At 39.5% G+C, this 20,595-nt stretch overlaps 1 protein-coding gene across 5 annotated transcripts in view; it reads left to right on the top strand.

Annotated features, from left to right (window-relative positions):
• Positions 1 to 20,360, top strand: part of slc4a5b (solute carrier family 4 member 5b) — a 31,422-nt gene extending 11,062 nt beyond the window's left edge. For 2 of the 5 annotated variants that reach the window (XM_055060633.1, XM_055060636.1), the window contains 23 exons: positions 730 to 885; positions 1,063 to 1,170; positions 2,567 to 2,622; positions 4,702 to 4,859; positions 4,926 to 5,013; positions 5,094 to 5,248; positions 6,198 to 6,323; positions 6,981 to 7,155; positions 7,269 to 7,402; positions 8,458 to 8,638; positions 8,709 to 8,799; positions 9,663 to 9,721; positions 9,963 to 10,154; positions 11,584 to 11,697; positions 12,679 to 12,840; positions 14,995 to 15,173; positions 15,375 to 15,447; positions 15,534 to 15,602; positions 15,677 to 15,850; positions 16,813 to 16,977; positions 18,400 to 18,503; positions 18,933 to 18,985; positions 20,324 to 20,360. In XM_055060633.1, coding sequence (XP_054916608.1) covers positions 730 to 885; positions 1,063 to 1,170; positions 2,567 to 2,622; positions 4,702 to 4,859; positions 4,926 to 5,013; positions 5,094 to 5,248; positions 6,198 to 6,323; positions 6,981 to 7,155; positions 7,269 to 7,402; positions 8,458 to 8,638; positions 8,709 to 8,799; positions 9,663 to 9,721; positions 9,963 to 10,154; positions 11,584 to 11,697; positions 12,679 to 12,840; positions 14,995 to 15,173; positions 15,375 to 15,447; positions 15,534 to 15,602; positions 15,677 to 15,850; positions 16,813 to 16,977; positions 18,400 to 18,503; positions 18,933 to 18,939 — 2,726 coding nt within the window. In that variant the 3' untranslated portion in view covers positions 18,940 to 18,985; positions 20,324 to 20,360. Of the gene's footprint in view, positions 1 to 729; positions 886 to 1,062; positions 1,171 to 2,566; positions 2,623 to 4,701; positions 4,860 to 4,925; positions 5,014 to 5,093; positions 5,249 to 6,197; positions 6,324 to 6,980; positions 7,156 to 7,268; positions 7,403 to 8,457; positions 8,639 to 8,708; positions 8,800 to 9,662; positions 9,722 to 9,962; positions 10,155 to 11,174; positions 11,289 to 11,583; positions 11,698 to 12,678; positions 12,841 to 14,994; positions 15,174 to 15,374; positions 15,448 to 15,533; positions 15,603 to 15,676; positions 15,851 to 16,812; positions 16,978 to 17,165; positions 17,179 to 18,399; positions 18,504 to 18,932; positions 18,986 to 20,323 lie in introns of all 5 variants that reach the window. The other 3 variants (XR_008608239.1, XM_055060635.1, XM_055060634.1) reach the window with 3 other exon arrangements.
• Positions 20,361 to 20,595: the final 235 nt, after the last annotated feature.

The following is a 20,595-nucleotide window of genomic DNA, read 5'->3' as shown; positions in this document are numbered from 1 at the left end:
CACAAGACATGTCGTTTAAAGTGTTTTTATGACCTTACCAGAGGTGGGTAGGGTCCTACTTTAGAATATTTTCAGTCAAATAAAAAGTAAACAGTCGTCCAAGAAATTGCTCAAGTGAGAGTAAAAAAGTATTTGGTTAAAAAAATATATATATAAATAAAAATCTACTCAAGTGCTGAGTAACTGATCAAATCATCAATCATTTAATATTTTAAAATGAGATGGACCAAAATCTGAAGTTTAGAGGGAATTTGGGTATTTTAAGGGTCGAAACCCTTAAAAGTCTTTTTTTTTCTTTTTTCAGAAGAGTTTCTCATGTAAATGTAGCCGAGTAAATGAAGCTAGTTTATATCCATCTTTGACTGCTGTCAGAAAGCTGAATCTCATGACATGGCTCTTAAAACAACAAATATTGCAGATATTAAAATTCAATATATTGTGATGGTATTTTACAGAAAAGACTCAGAAGTGCATTTGCATTTCCAGAACAATTGGGACAGACAATAAGTGCTGTTTGCACTCACTGGTACAAATGGTAGAAGTTGTTGTTGATGTTTAATGATTGGACAAAAAGTTCAACCCATTGCCAGTATTTGGATTTACCTTAGATTTAAGAGTCTGTGGAATAAAAACTCCAAATATTCTCATAAGGAGATGGTGAGATCATGTTCTCTTGGGGAAATATTGCTCAATAATCTGAATACTAAATGTATGAACATTTCGCCTCAGAGGAGATTGTGGATCGCCAAATAGCCGACGGTCTCGTTCCTCCGGATCTGAAGGAGAAGATCATCTTCGTGTTGCTCAGAAAGCATCGTCACCAGACCAAGAAACCAATCCATCGCTCACTGGCAGACATTGGAAAGTCCTCCAACCCCCCCTCCAGTAAGCTTTTACATTTTCCCTGACAAAGCAACAAAGAGAGTCTAGAAGTTCTTGATCATTTCCAATCATATTGCTCCCTTGTTTTCTGCCATCATGATGATCACCAGTTGCCCCGCTCTCCTTGTGAAATCAGCTCTTCTCTGTTCATTATTTTCATATCTGCTGCTGGTCTGTCAGACCGCAGTCCTCAGGTTAATCTGACTCGTAGTACCAGCTCAGCTTCCGGGATCCATCGCTCCACCGAAGACCTACGCTCTCGGCAGTCAAGCAGCCTTGGCGGCCTGCGTGAGTCTCAACCACACACACACACACACACACACCACCCACACACACACACACACACACACACACACACACACACACACACAAAACACACAAACAATAACAAACAGCTATGTCACAAAAGAAATTTAATAATAACAGCTATCTGAACCCTGGTGTGTTTATTAAGTGGAGTTAGTGGTGCTGTTTTAAACAGCATTGCTATAGAGACCTGGAATATCAAACAATTAACAGCTCACCCATTCGTGCAGTGGTTTGGTGTGGAGTGCTGCAGAAAATACTCTATTGTCATGGCACTTCATATGTAAAAAAAACTGATTATTTTATGAAAGTTATACATTGCAGCTTTAACTAAGGTCAAGTTTGTTTGGATAGCGTATTTCAGCAACAAAGCAGTTGAGCTAAATGAACTTCTGATTGCAAGCATAATATTGCACTGAAAATAGAAATTCCAACTTTCAGCTTGTCTGTATTTATTCAATGAAGGGAAAACAAACATTTGGGGAAAATGATTTCAACAATATCAGTGATGGAACTATTCCTGGGTCCAGTGTTGACCGTTCAGCCAAGAGAACAGCAGAGGCTTTTCCTGGCAATGCCTGAGAATCAGTAGATTGCTGTGTAGATGGAGTCTAACTGGAGGGACGGTGACGCGATGCCACACTTTGCTGCTGTTCTTCAGCAGAGATCCCTTATTATTATTGTCCTGCCCACTGAGCATGCTGGGATGCATATATATCCCCCGAGTAACTCCTGTAACATTTCTGCTAATAGGGAAATGAAAGTCGTGGGTTTCAAATTCAAAGTTCATAGAAACTCTAAAAAATAAAGTTTCATTGGATTAAGTTTACATTTTACTGTGAAAGAATAGTCATTTTTGAGTTATTTTACAAACCTGTACTCAAATAAAAGGCTGAATTTTTTCCCCAAGTATTCAAGGTGAGATTATGTTAATGCAATAACACACACACTGTATTTCTTCGCAATCTTTTAAACCTCTCAGTTTCTTAAGTTGAATGTATTATTTTTTTATTTGATTGACAACGTTTTCCACAAATTCCACCTCTGGCTACTGCATGACTGCGGCGCTTAATGCTTTCTGTTGATCCGTGTGTGCTTCAAATAATTTACGGTGCATCCGGAAAGTGTTCACATCGCTACACTTTTTACCACAGTTTACGTTTCAGACTTCACGTTGCAGGAATCAGAATTTGTGCAAGTATTCACAGCCTTTGCTTGATACTTTGTTGATCTGCTTTGTTGAGAACCTTGGTGGATTACCTGTACCTTGATGTAATGACTCTGCAAGTTTCAATATATAACATGAACAATTGTTGATCCTGTTAACACAATTTGAACATCTCTGTGATACTACAATAAGTGTGCTGTTTCTCTACAGATCCTGCCCAGAGCCGAAGCATGAATGATATTTCAGACACACCGAGTACCGACCAGGTGAATGTTGCTTTACTGGACTTTGTCTAACAGGAGCTTTTTACTCTGTGGGTGTTTTCATGCTGTATAGTCCGGTAGACTCGGTTCGATTGGGGACCAGAATTGCAACATTTGTTGCATTTTCAGCTGCTGTGGTTCTATTTCACACTGCAGAGTCAAACCAATCAAACGCTTTGAAATATGTATTCATCCTCCTCGCCTGTGGGGGCGCTGCACCAAGAACAAGAGATTCACCAAATGAACCTTTATAGGTAAATTAACTGATTAAAACTGACAAAAACCAAATTAAAATAGAGTTGGTGCTCTGCTAGAAAAGCTCTGACTTTTTCAGAACATATAAAGAAACAGCTGAATTTTAAAACATCCTAAGCAGATTATAAAATGTGCCGTTCTCTCACAAAGCAGCTGTACATTCAAAATTCAAACAATTTGCAGACCATTGAAACTCCTCAATCATCGGTTCTTTTCTCACGATAAAGATTTGAGACCCTGATGTGACCATGAACTGTAGCTTCAAATAACTGCTACTTCCATCAGTTTATAATACGTGGCAAAAAAAACAAACAACAAAAAACATCGGCAGTTCTTTGAGGATTTACAAAGTTCACAAGTATTGCTTGTTACATAAGCAGCAGAAATCATGTGGTGTTTGGGGAAATATGTGGACACACACTTCAAAGCCAGCAATAACGAAACATTCACATGTGACTGACTGAGAGGAGGTAAGCTGGCTTTGTACCTCCAAGTTTTCTTTGTTCTTGATAGTTTGCATGATTATGGGATACAGTAGCGGACATGCTGTCAAATATTTGCAACAAGATTTCCTGCCGTTGCAAATAAATATCCAAAAGAATAAATGCAGATAGCAGAAGAAAAAAATAACAACTATGGCCAAGTGTTTGTGTGCGTGTGTGTGTGTGTGTGTGTGTGTGTGTGTGTGTGTGTGTGTGTGTGTGTGTGTGTGTGTGTGTGTGTGTGTGTGTGATGTACTGTTTGTTTAGGACCAAAATGCAAAGGCAGGCGGTGAAAGAGGAGCAGCTGGTGTATTGACTCTGAAAGCAGCATTAACAGATTATGAAGAGATTTTGATTTAAGCGCCCACCGCTCCACTGCCACGTGCTTTTTGGCAGAAAACAACAAAGCTATAACACAAAGTTACAGAATTGTTTATTTTATTTTACTGTATCTAAACAGTTGCAATTGTGAAATAACAAAACGGCTTAGTTGGAATATAGAGGCATAAAGCCCATTTAGTAACGCAAAAACAAGAATAATGATCACCTGAGCAGCTGGCTGTGTACTTCTGTATTGCTACTAATGAGAGTAATTACTTCTCAGTGATCAAAAATGTGTTCTAGTGTTAGATGAACTAACTAGTACATCTTCAACAATTACAATATTGTGTATTTTATTGGATAAAAGTGCAAATTGTTGCCATTTATGTTAGAAAGTGAAGCAGTCATAAAAATATATTAGATTTACTTTCAAAAATGTTTATGTTGATGGGTGTCTGGAAAAGAAAACCCAAAATTCAGTGGCTCAGATAATGATAATTTCACATTAGACCAAATATTTAATTGCAAATATCAAGTTTTTCAATGTATGTTTATTTCTATGTCCTCAAAACTTGATTGGAGCTTCTTTTGCATAAATTACTGCATCAATGCACTGTGGCATGGAGGAGATCAGCCTGTGTCACTGCATATGTGTAATGGAAGCCCATGTTGCTTTGATAGCTGCCTTCAGTTCAGTTTAGAGGCTCAGGAAACTTTAGCAGGTGTTTTGAGTTAATTACCATAACTAACACCATGAGTTTCCAGTAATGATCTGTTTCACAGTATTTTCATTTTCTGAGACACTGAATTTAGTTTTTTATTAACTGTGAGCTGTAATCATCAGAACTACGAGACACAAAGGCTTGGAAAACTTAATGCTACTTGTGATAATTCTGAATGAAACAAGAGTTTCACTTTTTCAAACGACTGGCAAGAAAAACTGCACTTTTATTTCAAATTTCTTGAGAGAAACCCCTCCCCACCACCACATCACTCTTTTGAGACCTTGCCTCCCTTCTTCCAGCTGAAGAATAAGTTCATGAAGAAGATTCCTCGCGATGCAGAAGCTTCCAACGTGCTGATCGGTGAGGTGGACTTTCTGGACAAGCCGTTTGTCTCCTTTGTCCGCCTGGCTCAAGCCACCACTCTGGGAGGCCTCACTGAGGTTCCTGTGCCAACCAGGTAGGATCTTCCCTCCCTCATTGCTCTGACAAATGTTCTGGGTTTATCAGCCACTCTGTTCTTCAGGTTCCTCTTCATCCTGCTGGGCCCTCAAAGCAAAACTAAGTCCTACAATGAAATCGGCCGAGCCATCGCGACTCTGATGGTGGACGATGTAAGAAGCTAAGCTCAGTCAGATGTTTCTAGTAAAAGCATTTGATCATTGGTGTGACTGCAGCCTCTTGTTGCGATCAGCTGTTCAGTGATGTCGCCTACAAAGCGCGGGACCGTGATGACCTGATTGCAGGAGTTGATGAGTTCCTGGATGAGGTGATTGTCCTCCCCCCAGGGGAATGGGACCCCAAAATACGCATTGAACCTCCAAAGAAGGTTCCATCAGCAGAAATGAGGTAAGTCCTGGGAAGATTGTTTCTATAACAATATGATGTTCGTGTGAGGATAGCACCTGTTTCAGCTGCTGCAGATATTAAGACCTTTGACTCGATTCCTCTGGTCTGGAGTGGGACTGTCAAGTTCATTTACATTTTGGGTCGAATCAACATCAGGGAGGTTCTTAAAATGGATGGTTGTTGATTTAAAACTCATTAACAAACTGTTAAAATATGAATGAATAGCAGTGTTTGAATTGTATAAGTACTTCTTAAAGTTAAGTAATATTGAAAATCTTTTCCCATTTATCAATCCCTTTCAGGGTTTCATGACAGTTTTTGTTTCACTGGTTTTGTGGATCAAATTTAAAAATATTTGCATGAGATTTTACAATATTTGCAATAGATGACTGTAAATGGGACTTTTTAATGAGCATGTTCAGACTGTAACGTGGAAGGAAATCTCAAGCAGCTGCTTGAGATTGAGAAGTAAGAAATACTGCCACCTGCAGGTGGAAGTTGTAAATAAACAAAAACTGTGATAAACTCATGATTATTCATTAGTGCAAAACAGTTTCAGGATTCTGCTGATTTTCAATTAATTTACACAAGAAATGGAGACATTGATTAATGTAAGTTGGCAGGAAACAGATAAAAATGCCCTGATTTGATTGATAAAATTATATTTAAGTGTAAAATTGTTATATTGAAGGTTCTATTTATGCATATAGAAAGTCAGGCTGGACTTGGCCCTGGGTCTTGAGTATGACAACCTAGACTCCATGGTTTTTAGATACCGTAACTTTTGAATATTTTGTTGTATAAAGTAGGTCATGATAATTTTATACAGTATAATTCACTTACAGCATGTATCATTATAGTTTTACAGTTGTAATGTAGATGTCTGATAATGGCTTAGAAGCTATTGTGGTGAATAAGACCAAATTGTGCTGACTACTTGTGTTTACAGGAAGTCCGTGCTCAACCTGAACGAGCTGGGCCAGATGAACGGCTCGGCTGGTGGAGCCGCTGGTGGGGAAGACGATGAACTTCCTGTTCAGCATGAAGTGGGAGAAGAGCTGAAGTTCACTGGGAGGTCAGCAGGAAACTTTAAAAGGAATGTCTGCGACAAATTGTCACAGACAGACTGTAGGATATTCTAAACACAGAGCGTGCATGTGGGTTTAAGCATGCAACAATATCTGCTGGAAAAACATGCAGCGCCATCGTCCGACTACTTCCGGTCATCGTCTTCTTTGTGGTTTGCACCAGCCGCAATGTCTGGTTGTTGATCATGTGACTTGTGTGACGGGAAAAAAAAGTGGTTCTATCGCAGTTTGCAAGATAAACCAATTTCAATACAGTCAAAAACCCATTTCATCCCAGCACCAAAACGTTTTAGAGACAAATGAGAGTATTTGTTAAATTGGCTTGTTTTCATCAAGCAAATGTATTTTTGAAATGTCAACTTGTGCAATTATAAAATGCAGCAAGTGTCTCTGGGAGGTATTTACATAAGTTTTTATAGATTGTGCTTTACACTGAGCTCCAACGTGGTCATTTATTTCTGTGGCAGGAACTGGGTGACTATAGTCTGTATTGAGAGGAAAATAAACAGATTATTTGAGAGAAACTGCCCTGGACACTATACTAAGGCAATAATTCATCTTCCAACGTGACAACAAACCAAGATTGATTGATTGGTTGGTTGGTTGAACTTGTGTTGAACTGGGTCCTGTACGTTGTTTTCCAGATTTTGCGGTGGCCTGTGGCTGGACATCAAAAGAAAGATCCCCTTTTACTGTAGCGATATCTACGATGGCTTCCATATCCAATCCATCTCTGCAGTGCTCTTCATCTACCTGGGCTGCATTACCAACGCAATCACCTTCGGTGGACTGCTGGGAGACGCTACGGACAATTACCAGGTCTCAGTAAACATGAGTAATGTCTACTTAATTTTGAAAATAGCAGAGCAGTAGATTTCACTGACTAGCATACGTTTGACGAACTGCCCGTCCTCCTGGTCTTGTTCTTTCAGGGAGTGATGGAGAGTTTTCTTGGCACTGCTCTGGCAGGAACCGTCTTCTGTTTGTTCGGCGGACAGCCTCTCATCATCCTCAGTTCAACCGGACCCATTCTCATCTTTGAAAAACTGCTTTATGAGTTCAGCAAGTGAGACAGACAGAAAATAATATTTCGGTTGCTTTATTGAGTTTATTCGTTCAAAATGTTCTCTTGAGACTATATAGAAACTGAAGGGAATACTGTAACAGAATAAGGTAGTGACTAAGCACAACGGGAGTCTGTCAGTAGTTTTAGCATGCCAATTTGTATTTATTTATTTATTGGATTATCAAGTTTATTCATTTTGATTAGTTTGTTCTTAACATAATAATGCAAAGTCCAGTTATTGACATTTTTGACATTATTCATTATTATTCATCTTTTCCTATTTGCAACCCTTTTTCTTTTTAAAAGAAATTAAAAGAAAGAAAAACTCCACATAATAATTTAACCAAAAATTGGTAAAAGTACATAAACATATCTAACCTTAGGGGGGTCCAAATAATTATTTTCTTACAATATACAACCTTATTGGATTAAAAATAGTCTGTCGACTGAATTTAAATAAAATTCTAAAGACAGACCAAAAAAAAAACACCCTGCCATTTTTACTTTTTGCCAACAAGTTAACATTTTTTGATGTCTGGAAAATGAGCTGTTTCAAAATCATTCTGAATATAACATCACAAATGAGCAGGCAGTGACCCTCACCCGACAACCCCAACCCATCCCCGTTACCTAGCAACCCAATCTGAGCTCCAATCTATTCGCTCGGCTGGTTTTACTGTTGTCTCAACGTTTACAGCTGCAATGTGGCTGCTGGAAAAGACAAGTGTTTCAATGACTTACCTCCTGCACAACCAACAAGACTTGCTGCAGTCTTGCTGGTTGTGCATGAGGCTCCACTTTCGCTTTTCAAAGATGTGAAGTTGCATAATTGCACATCTGCCATTTAAACATAGACTAAAATGTCATTATCTAATAATGATTTAGAGCAAAAAAAGCAACAAGCATGTTTTGTAAAGCCCATAGTAGATCTATCCTAACCCATTAACAGAAGCTTAATAAATCACCTGTGATATTGCTAAATAATGAACACAAGATGGTGTATTGTGACCGACGGCATCTGCTCTTACGTTTGCTCTGATTGGCTGCCGGAACAGGAACAACAGCATAGACTACATGGAGCTGCGGCTGTGGATCGGTCTGCACTCGTGCCTGCAGTGCTTTCTGCTGGTGGTTTCTGACGCCAGCTACATCATCAAATACATAACCCGCTTCACAGAAGAGGGCTTCTCCAGCCTCATCTCCTTCATCTTCATCTCGGACGCCATTAAGAAGATGGTGGGTAACAAGACAGAAGGTTTGCAGACATCTTCATCATGGATACATAAATATGTTCTATTTCCCACAGGTCGGAGCCTTTAAGTACTACCCAATCAACCGCGGCTTCAAGGCAGATTATGTTACATCCTACAAGTGTGAATGCGTGGCCCCGGACCAGGGTGAGACTTCAAACTGTCCACAGTCTGTTCTTTTGACTAGAGCTCAACGGGAGGAATGTAAATCATGAGACAGTTTGGCTCAGGCGACACCATCTGAGTGCTGAACAAGCATAAAAAAAAAAGGCATCTACTTTTTCCCCCGCTTCTTTACATTTCTATCTGTTTACATAGTCACGAATGACAACGACCCAAAATTGCTGTCAGATTAGTTAGGAAGTGGCAACGTTTTGGAATAACCATCACAAAAACTCTGATTTCAGTCGCAAAGAAAATTACAGAGTAGAATGGAAAACGTGTGTAGGACAAAGTGCCTACAAAATGGACTGAAATCCCAGCAAACCTATCGAGAAATACCTAAAACAGCTGACCAGTCAAAAAGTGAAAAAGAAAAGAATTTCTAAATAAATAAAACAAATTATTAAATGTATGCAAAGTTCTGGATTCTAAACAAATTGGAAAGGTTTATTCTGAGAGGAGAAGGTTATACATAAATTCTGGAGTCAACTGAATATACCATGTTGAAAATGACAATTTGAGGGACGCTATGGAAGAGGATTAGAGCCACTGGCGGAACAGTTAAAGAATTTTGACTTTGGATTTCAAAAGATTAAAGTCAAAATGTTGAGATTAAAGTTAAATTCAAGACCCAAGTCGTCTGCAGACGTTTAATGTGGCTGAAATTAAATCTTAATTCCTTACTCAGAATCTATATGTTTTGTGTTGCCTTTTTTTCATTTTTGCCTCATTCTTGGATGCTGTGTGGAAATGTGAGTAAGAGCCACAACTTGTCAGACCGTGTAATGAGAACTGATGCAGCTCTCTAACAATCTGATAATGAAAAAAATACTCTTTGTCCTCTCCAGCATCTGTTCTGGGTTTCAACGTTTCAGCTCCCATGTCAGATGATAACATGACTCTGCTGGTAAGTGACCAACGGCACCAACGTTTCCCATCACTTGTGCTTTGCCATCTTATTTGTGAATACAAGGGTGGCTACCTTTTGTGCTGTTTTTTCTTTTGTTATCGCCGTTTTTTTTCTTCTTCTTCTCTGTCTTCTGTTCGTCCCCTGTCCCTCCTCCTCTGCCCTTCCCTTTGGTTTCCTCTGACGCCCTGATCCTCCCCACCCTATCTCCTTTTGCCCTGCTCTCCTTCTCGGCTCCTAGTTTAACCTGACAGACCTGGACTGGAGTCAGCTGAGTAAGAAAGAGTGTGTGAAGTATGGTGGAGTGTTGATGGGGAGCTCCTGTAAGTATGTCCCCGACCTGGCCCTGATGTCCCTCATCCTCTTCATCGGCACCTACTCCATGACCGTTTCTCTGAAAAAGTTCAAGTTCAGCCGCTACTTCCCAACAAAGGTAAGACGTTTGCTTCAGTGGGTTGGAGAAATTCCCAGGTTTTCCCTTTTTAATGCTCATGGAACGTCTTCAGCCCAACAAGATGTCCCTGCATGAGAAAAATGCTTCAATCCTGGAAACTCTGTAGTTGTTCAGTTTGAAGGAAAAAGCTGGTGATGTTTCTCATTTATTAACGGATATTCATGTGCAATGATCCTTCAAAACAGTCAGCAGCTTTTCCAGTGACATTATGAAGATAGCATTTCTTCACTTTCTGACTTTAAGTTATTTTTACGTTGCTTTAATTAGAAGTCTTTTTCTTACAGTAGCTGCTTTCCATTGACTATATAAGAGTGCAATTTGACATTTTGATAACAAGTTCACTTAATGGAAACACTGCAAAAAGAACTTGGGGAAAAAAAAAGAACTTTGACACTAAGATGAGGTAATTTTTTTTGGCCATATCAGAATTGGTTTATTTCATTAAACCAATAAACTGATGGAAACACTTTTTGTGCATCACATGAGTCACATGATGTTACTACTGGCACAAACCACAACGACAGGAAGTAGTAGGAGGATCACGTTTATTAATGCTTTATTACATGAACAAATGTATTCACATGTGATTTCAATTGTGTTTCTTAATTAATGGAAACACCATTAAGTAAGTAGTTATTTTATAAGTAAGTGGAATATTAAAGTTATTTCAGCCTTATACATGTAACATTTCCACTCAAAGGTTAACTTGTTTTTCCTTTGAATCATAAATATCACATGAAACATCAAAACTTTTTGAAAGCAATTTATCATCGTCTCATTCTTCACAGGTCTTACTTTTAACAGGAGTGTGCAACAATAAAAACGCCAAAATATGTACATTTAAAAAGTTCTGTTGCAAAATATCACCAGCTTAGAGAAACACATCACTATTTAGAGTTGATGCATTCCTTGTTGTCCATGAGTCTCACCCCTAGAAACCTAATGCAACACAATGTCTTCCTTATTCCCTTATGCATCTTCTCCCTGCATGCCCTCCAGCTCCGCTGCCTGATCAGTGATTTTGCCATCATCTTCGCCATCATGATTTTCTGTGGCGTGGACTATCTCCTGGAGCTGGACACCCCCAAACTGCACGTACCAACCCAGATTAAGGTCCGATCGTCCCCCAAGCAATTCGTCTTCCATTGTCCTTTATCTTTGTGAATGGCGGTTGCATCTCCTTCCCTAATAATGAATAATTTGAAGAATTATAATCAGTTGTTTTCATGTTAATTCATTATTATAGAAATTCTTGAACACGTTGTGTCACTTCTTATCTTCCTTTTCTTTGTCTGAATTCTCCCATTCCCATATTTTCTGGGCACATATCGCCCATCATCAATGTTACCCACCCGTCTTCTCGCCCCGGTCTGTGTGTTTGTGTGTCCTGTCCTCATCGTGCTGCTAGATGAGGAAGCTCATCAGTGACTTTGCCATCTTCATGTCAATCATGTCCTTTGTGGGTCTGGATATGTTGATGGGCTTAGACACACCCAAACTAATCGTTCCAACAGAGTTCAAGGTATTTCTTTCTCGCTAAATTAAAAGTTGAAATATGTGCGTGTTTGTAGCGTTCGGAAGGTGGGAGTTCCTATACTTGATACAATCAAGTATAGGAAACTCTGTCGTCATTTATGACGACAGAGTTTCCCACCAATTGACTCCTGTCAATTGGTGGGAAAGAAAAGCTGATGCACATATTTCCACCCTGCTTGCTGTTCATTACTTTTCTCTGTGTTTCAAACAGACATTTTGATAGATATGCTGCATCCAAATCCTTCTTTCAAATGGTTCGGAAAGTGAAATTAGGAACTCGAAATATGATGTAAAATAAATAATATAAAACATGACGTCACTCAGAGCACAAAACATAGAATTAAACTGAATAGATGTGTTGTTAACGAATCTGGCACATGAGCAAATGCCAGGAAGTTAAAGCTCGACATAAAAAGTTCTTCCAAAAGGATCATGAGACGAAGTATAACACCAAGTTATTGAAAAAGTAGCGGAAGGAAAACAAAGTTATTGTTTTATGGTGGCCGTTACAAATCCTGAATTCAGTCTCAAAGAAAATCAGTGAGCAGATCTGAGAAGGTATGTGTGAACAAGCTGCTTACAAAGCTGACCCAGTTATTACACAAGTTATATCAGGAGAAATGGGCCAAATTCCACCAAACTATTGCAAAAAGGTTTTGGAAGGACAGTCTACGTTAACCCCAGGCATCCATTCATCTCATTATTGTGACTTTTAACGAATAGACATGATTTTGGTATTCCTAACTGATTTAAAACAATGGACATTTGACCTAATTCAACTCCAGACAGTGAAAAACATAGAATAAAAAATTATGTATGTATCCTTTTATTTGAGAACAAATTTGAGCTTAGTACGATTTCATCTTACAGGGAGGGAAGAAAGGATTCTTTGTGTGTGTTTGCAAATGATCTTCCCATCTGTGGTCCATGCTTACCTTTCACTCTCGGATGGATTTGTTTGACGCAGCCCACGCGTTCGGACCGTGGTTGGTTCGTGCTTCCGTTCGGTCAGAACCCGTGGTGGTGGTACCTGGCCAGCTTTGTTCCGGCTCTCCTCGTCACCATCCTGATCTTCATGGACCAGCAGATCAGCGCCGTCATCGTCAACCGCAAGGAAAACAAGCTGAAGGTCTGAAATCCCCGACACTCCTGAAGCTCACAGAGGAGACGACATGTCAGTCATGACTGAGCGAGGCAAAAAAGATCTGTCATTTGTAAATACATTTATTTTTGTTTGATTAGGACGGTGCAACATTACCGCAGGTCACGGCAGTGTAAACATGCAGGAGTTAGCACAATGGATGTGTTTCATATTTTCTCCTTAGACAAGAGAGCACAAAAACAACAGAACAATTTCTGTTCTGTTGCAGGACAAAAAAAGCAAAAGAAAAGAAAACTAAAACAAAGCAAATATGCCAGACTGTATGCAACGAGGGTCTGGTATAATAGAAACATTTCTGAATGGTTACATAATAACTGGTTTGCTTCTAACTGATGCTTGAGCTTCTTTTTAAAATTTGCCCCTTCATCGTCTCTGGTGTGTGCTGCTGGTCTGTCCCATGAATGAATTTGCCACCCTGTGGCTAAACTATGCTCTGCGCCTCAGTATGTTGCTGTCTTCTTTAGTTTTGTTCTTGTTTTTATTTTATTCTCTTAATTACTGCTAATGTGCAAATTAGATTACAAGAAAATTGTTTCTATTTAGCATCTTTGGTTCTCATACCTGTCAGTTGCCAAACAATTCATTTTTGTTGTTTTGTTTAATATAATGAATAAAGTGAGTGCGACAAAGTGACAAAGTGCTTATGTGAACATAACTAATGGTTTAAAATTTAACTGTCAGTAAGACTACCAAAAGTTGACATTTACAGAGAACAGAAAGAGATCTGTGATTTTGGAGAATTAGAAAACTTCAAAATTATTTTGGATTGTAAGACAAATTCTAACACTTACAAATAAAAACATTTTGAAAAAACTGTGCACGCTCGCACCCTGTTTGAACTGCATGAAGTGTCAGTGAGATTGTAAATGTGAAAAAACAAACCCTTAATATTGAAAGGAGCTTAGCTTCCTGGTGTCAAACATAAGCTGGAGCTAAAATCCGATCCGACTGGTTCTGCAGCTGAATGTTTGTGGAAAGACGGGGAAAACAGCATGTGATGCTTTTTTTAATGGATTAGACTTGGATCATTATGTTTTGCGTGACTTTGCTCTGACACGACTCCTGGTGGCCGTGCAAATTAAGCGAATGGACATTGTTAGCAAAGCGTGCCTTTTTGTGGAATTAAAAGTTTGATATTCCAGAGATGTGAAACATGGTGAAACATTTCTCAGTTTTATGCTGCCTGGTAACAAGATTGTGAGGTAATTAATTTTGGATTCAGCATTCTTGGACCCAATATAAATACCTCCCCCAAAAACCTTCATTTTCTCAAGCTTATACTTATACTTATACTCTGTGTAGCAGATGTTATTCATTATGATTACATACATGGAATAATTGGAAAAAATAACTGCATTTTCATCAATCATATAACTGTGCAATTTGACATTTAAAATATAGATTTGTTCAATGGAAACACTTTTTTGTTTTCACATCACAGAGTCGCATGTTGAAAGAGTTTAAACCTGTCACTATGTCCCAACAGTACAATATGAGACAGTTCATCTGTGGAATCATTGAGCTCCTCTGTGGTCCCACTGCCACCTGTGGAAATGCATTACTGCGGGTCAGAAACAGCCAATCGGCGGCAGGAGGAGGGACTCAGAGCTGTCAATGACGCTCATAAACATGCTGCTGCTCACACTTTCCCTCGCATAGAGGCTCAAGATTGCTGGTTTTGATGCAGCTGTCCTCTCGGAGGATGAGCTGCAGCATCAACATGGCGGCAGTGAGCAGTTTGTGATTGACAGTGCTAAGACCCTCCCCCTGGCTCTGATTGGTTGTTTTTGACTGAGCACTGTACCACAGGCAGGAGACAGAGCAGCTTGATGTTTATGTAAAATGTTTTTGCAAAGTTACCTACATCAACTATCTGATTTCACATTATTTTTTCTGATTTTCACAGACTGTGTTCTGCGGTTGTAGCCTCACATAGCTCAAATGTGGATATAAAAAGTTTTTGTATTAATTATTTTTGTTGTCATTGTCAAAACAAAATAAAAGTGAGAACAGTGACAATTTATTTAATGTAGCAGCACCAGCCAGATGCGTTGAGCCCCATTAAAATGCAGAATATGCCTTTTTTTCTAACTAACTCCCTATATCGGCATGCGTCTGCAGAAAGGCTGTGGGTACCACCTGGACCTGTTCTGGGTGGGTGTGCTGATGGCTGTGTGTTCCTTCATGGGCTTACCCTGGTATGTTGCTGCCACCGTCATCTCCATCGCCCACATCGATTCTCTGAAGATGGAGAGCGAATGCAGCGCCCCTGGAGAGCAGCCGCAGTTCCTGGGAGTCAGGTAGAACCGTCCTGATGCTGCCACTGACAAAAACACCAAATCCCTGAGTTTTCATGGTGAAAATGACTGTTAATCTCTTTCTGAGATTGTATTTGTAATGTATACGTTTCTTCCCAAAACTCTGCAAATACAATGTCTCAAAAACTGAAGGAAAGCTGATTGTGCTTGATGGCATTACAAGAATGTCTGGTTATTTTGTAGGGAGCAAAGGCTGACAGGCATTCTGGTGTTTGTGCTGACTGGACTCTCAGTCTTCCTCGCTCCCGTCCTTCAGGTCAGTGGAAGGATTATGAAGAGTTACTTCCATCATTGCGTCACTTGTTTTTCTTTGACTCTTTCTCGCTATGCTGTCCTGTATAGTATATCCCAATGCCAGTCCTGTACGGAGTCTTCCTTTACATGGGAGTGGCATCACTGAGTGGTATTCAGGTATGTTAAATAGCCATGTTTTTTTTTATTTTATCCTATCATATAGCAACTTGTTATCCATCTTTGTGTTCCAGTTCTGGGAACGCATCAAGTTGTATCTGATGCCGCCCAAACACCAGCCGGACTTTTCCTTCCTCCGCCACGTCCCCCTGAGACGCGTCCATCTCTTCACACTTGTCCAGATCGTCTGTCTGGCTGTCCTCTGGATCCTCAAGTCCACCTTCCTGGCCATAATCTTCCCAGTCATGGTGGGTTGCATGTCTGTTTTGCTCTGCCGTTTTTGTCTGGTCGACAACTGTTCACTTCAGTTGACAAGTTAACTTCAGTCAGTTGAGTTGCATGGCTAGTATACGTTCCAAAATGGAAACAACTTGTCAATAACAGGAGAGTCAGATGCTAATTTCTTGTACACATTATTATAACCAGAGTCATCTATGAAAAGCAGCATTTTCATACAACTGATTGGCTGTATCCCCTAGAGTGGAGACTGTTCACATTAGCTTGTGGTTTAGTGCTGACACAGTTTCCAATTTGCACATTAATCACTATGCCCACTTTTCCACAATTCTGTGATTGTAAAAAATTAATGAAAATTTCATTTTCAGAAACAGAGTTTTAGTGACTGTTCGCTCTCACCTGCAGGGGGCGGTGTTTCTTACCTCTGCTGCACTGCTGCCTCAGGTTTACTTGGAGTCATATTTTAGTCTGATCAATGGCGAGTTACAAAATAAAAAAAATTAAAAAATCACATTTACTATTATACATAAGGGTTATTATTATTGCAAAATTCCTTTCAAATATCTTCAAAATATGATTTTAGTAGCAAAAAAAAAATCACAACAATCCTGAAATCTTTGCTGGACAGATTAATGCATATTCAGATATGGAGTATGAGCTGCTACAAAAGGCAGTTTTAAGTGATTTTAGAGGGAATCTCAAGCATTTGTGGACTTTAAATGTTTATGGGCAACAGTTGCCCTAAACCTCCACAAATAGCAGGGGTCCGCCACACCAGATCAAGAGTTGCAACTATTCTGCTTTTTAATATGCAAATGAGCCACAAAACCAAGTGACTGTGTTGTGCCAAACCTCAGAGTCGGATCAAGCTCAAGTCTTTTCTCAAGTCAAAGTAAAACACATTTTTGTGGCAACAGCAGATTTCATCTACTGCCCTCTATTATTTTATTCATTTGTCTTGCGTCGTGAGCAGATCCTGGGTCTGATGGTTGTACGAAAGCTACTGGACCTGATGTTTTCACAACATGACCTGGCCTGGCTGGACGACATCCTGCCGGACAAAGACAAGAAGAAGAAAGAGGATGACAAGAAGAAAAAGAAAGAGAAAAAGAGCGTTGAGCCGGAGAGCGACGAGGAGGTGAGAAAACGGAGCTGCTGTGGCAGCGTCTTCTCTGATAAACCCACTCTCACTCTAATGTCCAAAACTGTGAGTGTGTTTTTCTTGAAATTGAAATCACGTGCGTCACTCCATCTGCTGCGGGTGTGTTGCTTCTGGCTTTGTTTTTTTCTGACTAATACTGTATGTTTCTCCTCTCTTTCCCACAGTGTTGCTGAAAAGGCACTGTATAACACTTACTACAGTCTTCTCGTCTATCCATCCTAATCGTAGAGGATTTATTTCCTTTCACCCTTTCCTGCACCCTAGAAACAGTCCTATTGCTTCTTCAGGCCCATTTTGTCTTTGCTTTGACTTAGAAGAGGCTGATGGTACTCTGCATCTTGTTACTGTTAATGCAGCTCACAAACATTTGTTCAGGAATGAGATTAAAGGGATTACTGAAAAATCTAAAATCAAATTTAAAAAAATCCTAGTTTTGGACTTTCATAGCATCACTGGGACTAAAGTTTGTCCATAAAGCCTCCAGTTACAGATGAAGATAGAAAATGGCTTAGATACATTAAACATATTATCAATGCAAGAAAATAACTTTTGACAGGCAAAACCAAAATTTATCAGGTAATTGGTGCAACATTGTTGACAGAGGTCAAAGGTCAGACACAACATTAACATTCATTGGCAGGAACACCAACGTGGAGTACATCTTGCTTCTGTAAGAAGGAAGTCATTGACAGATTTTTCTTTTAACCTGGCCTCTATATTTCTTTTTTGGGGCAAAATTTGAGGAAAAAAAAAATCAATTATTGCCAAATCATCTCTGAGCTGAGCATCAATAACAAGTCAATCTGTTGCAACTAAGCTGAAACTTATTTGGAAAAGTATTGACCCTCATGGAGGATTTTCTCTTTTTTTTATTTTTTATTTTTTTTACTGCATTTATAAATCAATCATAATGACCAAAATCTGACTTTTCCGATGAAAACAAATTTCTACTAAACTAAAACAATTAAATAGAAATATATCACATGACCTAAGTGAGTGCATAGATATTCATGACTGACCTAACTGAACTGAGGTCTGTCCAAGTGGTTCTGATTTTCAGGATATTCTGTATTTGATGTTGGGTGTTTTGAGGCTATACTTCAATTTTCACAAACCAATCCTTTTTGGTTTTACATTTAACAAATAAAGGCATCATGCAATATGTGGTGTGTGTTTTTCTACGTATTGTTTGATTTAAATAGAACCTTATTTTAAAATGAAAATACTAGACCTCACAGAGGGTATATGCACTTTTTACTGTACATCTTTGTCCTGTTGATGCACAAAGGGTGTTATACCTGTCTATAAAGGAGTATAGGTCCGAGGTTGAAAAACTGTCTAATGCTTCTTAAAGACTTGAGTTCTTCCTGCATGCCAACTGCTTCCTGTTTCCCTCAGTTCATCAGTCTGTCTTCAGTGAAGATTCCGATGGAGGCCATAGGCCCCCAAACAGAGTCAGACCCCACCCAGGTTAACCCCTGCATTAAAAACCAAACCTCTGAGTGAGTAAACCAACCACTTCCTCTTCCTTAACAGAATCTGTTGCCTTGTCCGTTACAATTTAAGTGTTGTAAGTGTTAACTGTTGTATCTTTGTTGCTGTTTTTAGGTTGGACTGTTCATAGAGTGTTAACCGAGCTATGATATAACGGGATGTAACTATTATACTTCGTCAGTGTAGACAAAGTGTAACACTGATGTAACAGAAAATATTGCTCCCAAAACACAACAAGTCGTTGTGTTTTGGTTATAAATAAGAAATCATTGTCATGCCAATAGATCTAAAATATTTGTTACCTATTGGGAATCATTTTCTAACTCTGCCTTCATGTCTTTGTGTTGTGTTTTCATGTACATGCCTGTGTGCGCTTGCTTTATGTCGTTTTGTGCACGTTCTTTCTGCTGGTGTTATGTACATGTGGTTCGTTACAGGAGATGAATCCTTATTCAACAGTCACGTCGGATCAAAATGAACTAGACCGCAGGTACTGTGTGCTGAAACCACCCATCCAATTCAGAGAGCTGATGGATCCTCCGAGCTAGGGCAACACCTCCACAACACCACACACACACACACACACACACACACACACACACGCACACAGCTGAAACATAGACACACACACATTCTGCGCTGGGCCCCTTATGACCTTTGGCCAGCCGGCATGCATCAGTGCACCAGTTGCAGTTTTTAAAACAGGGAAAGTTTTGGAATGACTAAGAGACGTAAAGCACTAAGTCACTAACACCTGGTGGAAGTAAATCAAGTGTCTACAGATGGCATGAACCTTCAGTTTGACTAACTTAGCTAATGGTATTATACTGTATGTTTCATATGACTCACAAGCTGCTGTTCCATCATAAGTGTGCACAAAACTTTGTCAGTATTCCACCAATGTCAAAAAACTACATTTCACAATTGCAGCTTTTCCATTAAACAGAAAACACAATTAAAATCTCAGGTGAATAAGTTTGTTCACAAGATAAATCATTAAAAAACATGTTGAAATAAAAATAAAAAAAAACATGTTGCTCCATCATCCTCCAACTACTTCCGGTCATCTTTTTCTTCATGGTTTGCGCCAGTGAGACAAATATTATATGATGCCAAAAGAGTTTTTGTTGCAGTTTTCAAAACTGCCATGTGTCTATTAAGGAAGTTTATTTTCAAAATGTCAAATTGCACAAATGGACAATGGAAATGCAGCTAATGTTTGAAAACCTCTGCTTTGGACCAATTATTCTAAACCCACTTCCTCTGTAGTACATCCCAGCATTAAAACATTTTTATTTACGTCGAACAAGTGTACTGTATTAGCATTCCCATGGGGACTTACTCATGACTGGAACTTCCTCTGTTTGCATGAATATTGTTAAACGTTCTTTGCAGCACTGAGAAAAACTACAGAAGAGGATTAAGGCCACTGAAAGAAGAAAAGATTTCTGACTTTAATTTAAGCATTCTGACTTTTTCTTCGAACTCTGACTTTATTCGGCCATGTACAAAAGATCTCTTAAATCCATGGAAGGTACGGAACAGGAAGAGAAAAGAAAGCGGATTAGAGCAAGTGAAAAAGGAAAAGAATTCAGATTGAAACAAAAGTTAGAATTCGTTTGTAGTATTGTAGTGATCCTAAAACCATTTTAAACATATTCATAACATATTGCCTCTTCAGTTTCCAACATGTTCAGAAAAAAAAAAACATATGTTTTTATAAATTTAAAAAAGTAAAAAACAAAGAGGATTTGCTGCCAGACTGTTGACCTTCTTTGAGAATAGAAAGTGAATGATGAAGAGTAAAAATGTCCCCGCTGTTCCCCAGCATCACTCTGCACCTGAAGATCTCCTGCCCCCCGTCGCCCACCCCCTCCCAGACGAGCCTCACCTCCGGGGACAATCAGCCTCAGCGCCCGCCGCACCAACCCATGCCCCAGGTCAGCATCCGCGTGGATTCAGACTGTGACCGCGACGATTCTGGCTTCTTCTCCAAACAGCAGCGCTGCAGTCCGTATGCCGCCCCCAGCCTGCCACCGCCCGTAACGCCCAGGGGTTGTCGCCGGAAACAGCACGCTCACTTCAGAGACTCCTGCGCAG

The sequence above is a fragment of the Poeciliopsis prolifica genome, unplaced genomic scaffold (genome assembly GCF_027474105.1).
Source record: "Poeciliopsis prolifica strain line A6 unplaced genomic scaffold, Auburn_PproV2 SCAFFOLD061, whole genome shotgun sequence".
Classification (NCBI taxonomy): domain Eukaryota; kingdom Metazoa; phylum Chordata; class Actinopteri; order Cyprinodontiformes; family Poeciliidae; genus Poeciliopsis; species Poeciliopsis prolifica.
This window is presented reverse-complemented; position numbering and strand designations above follow the sequence as displayed.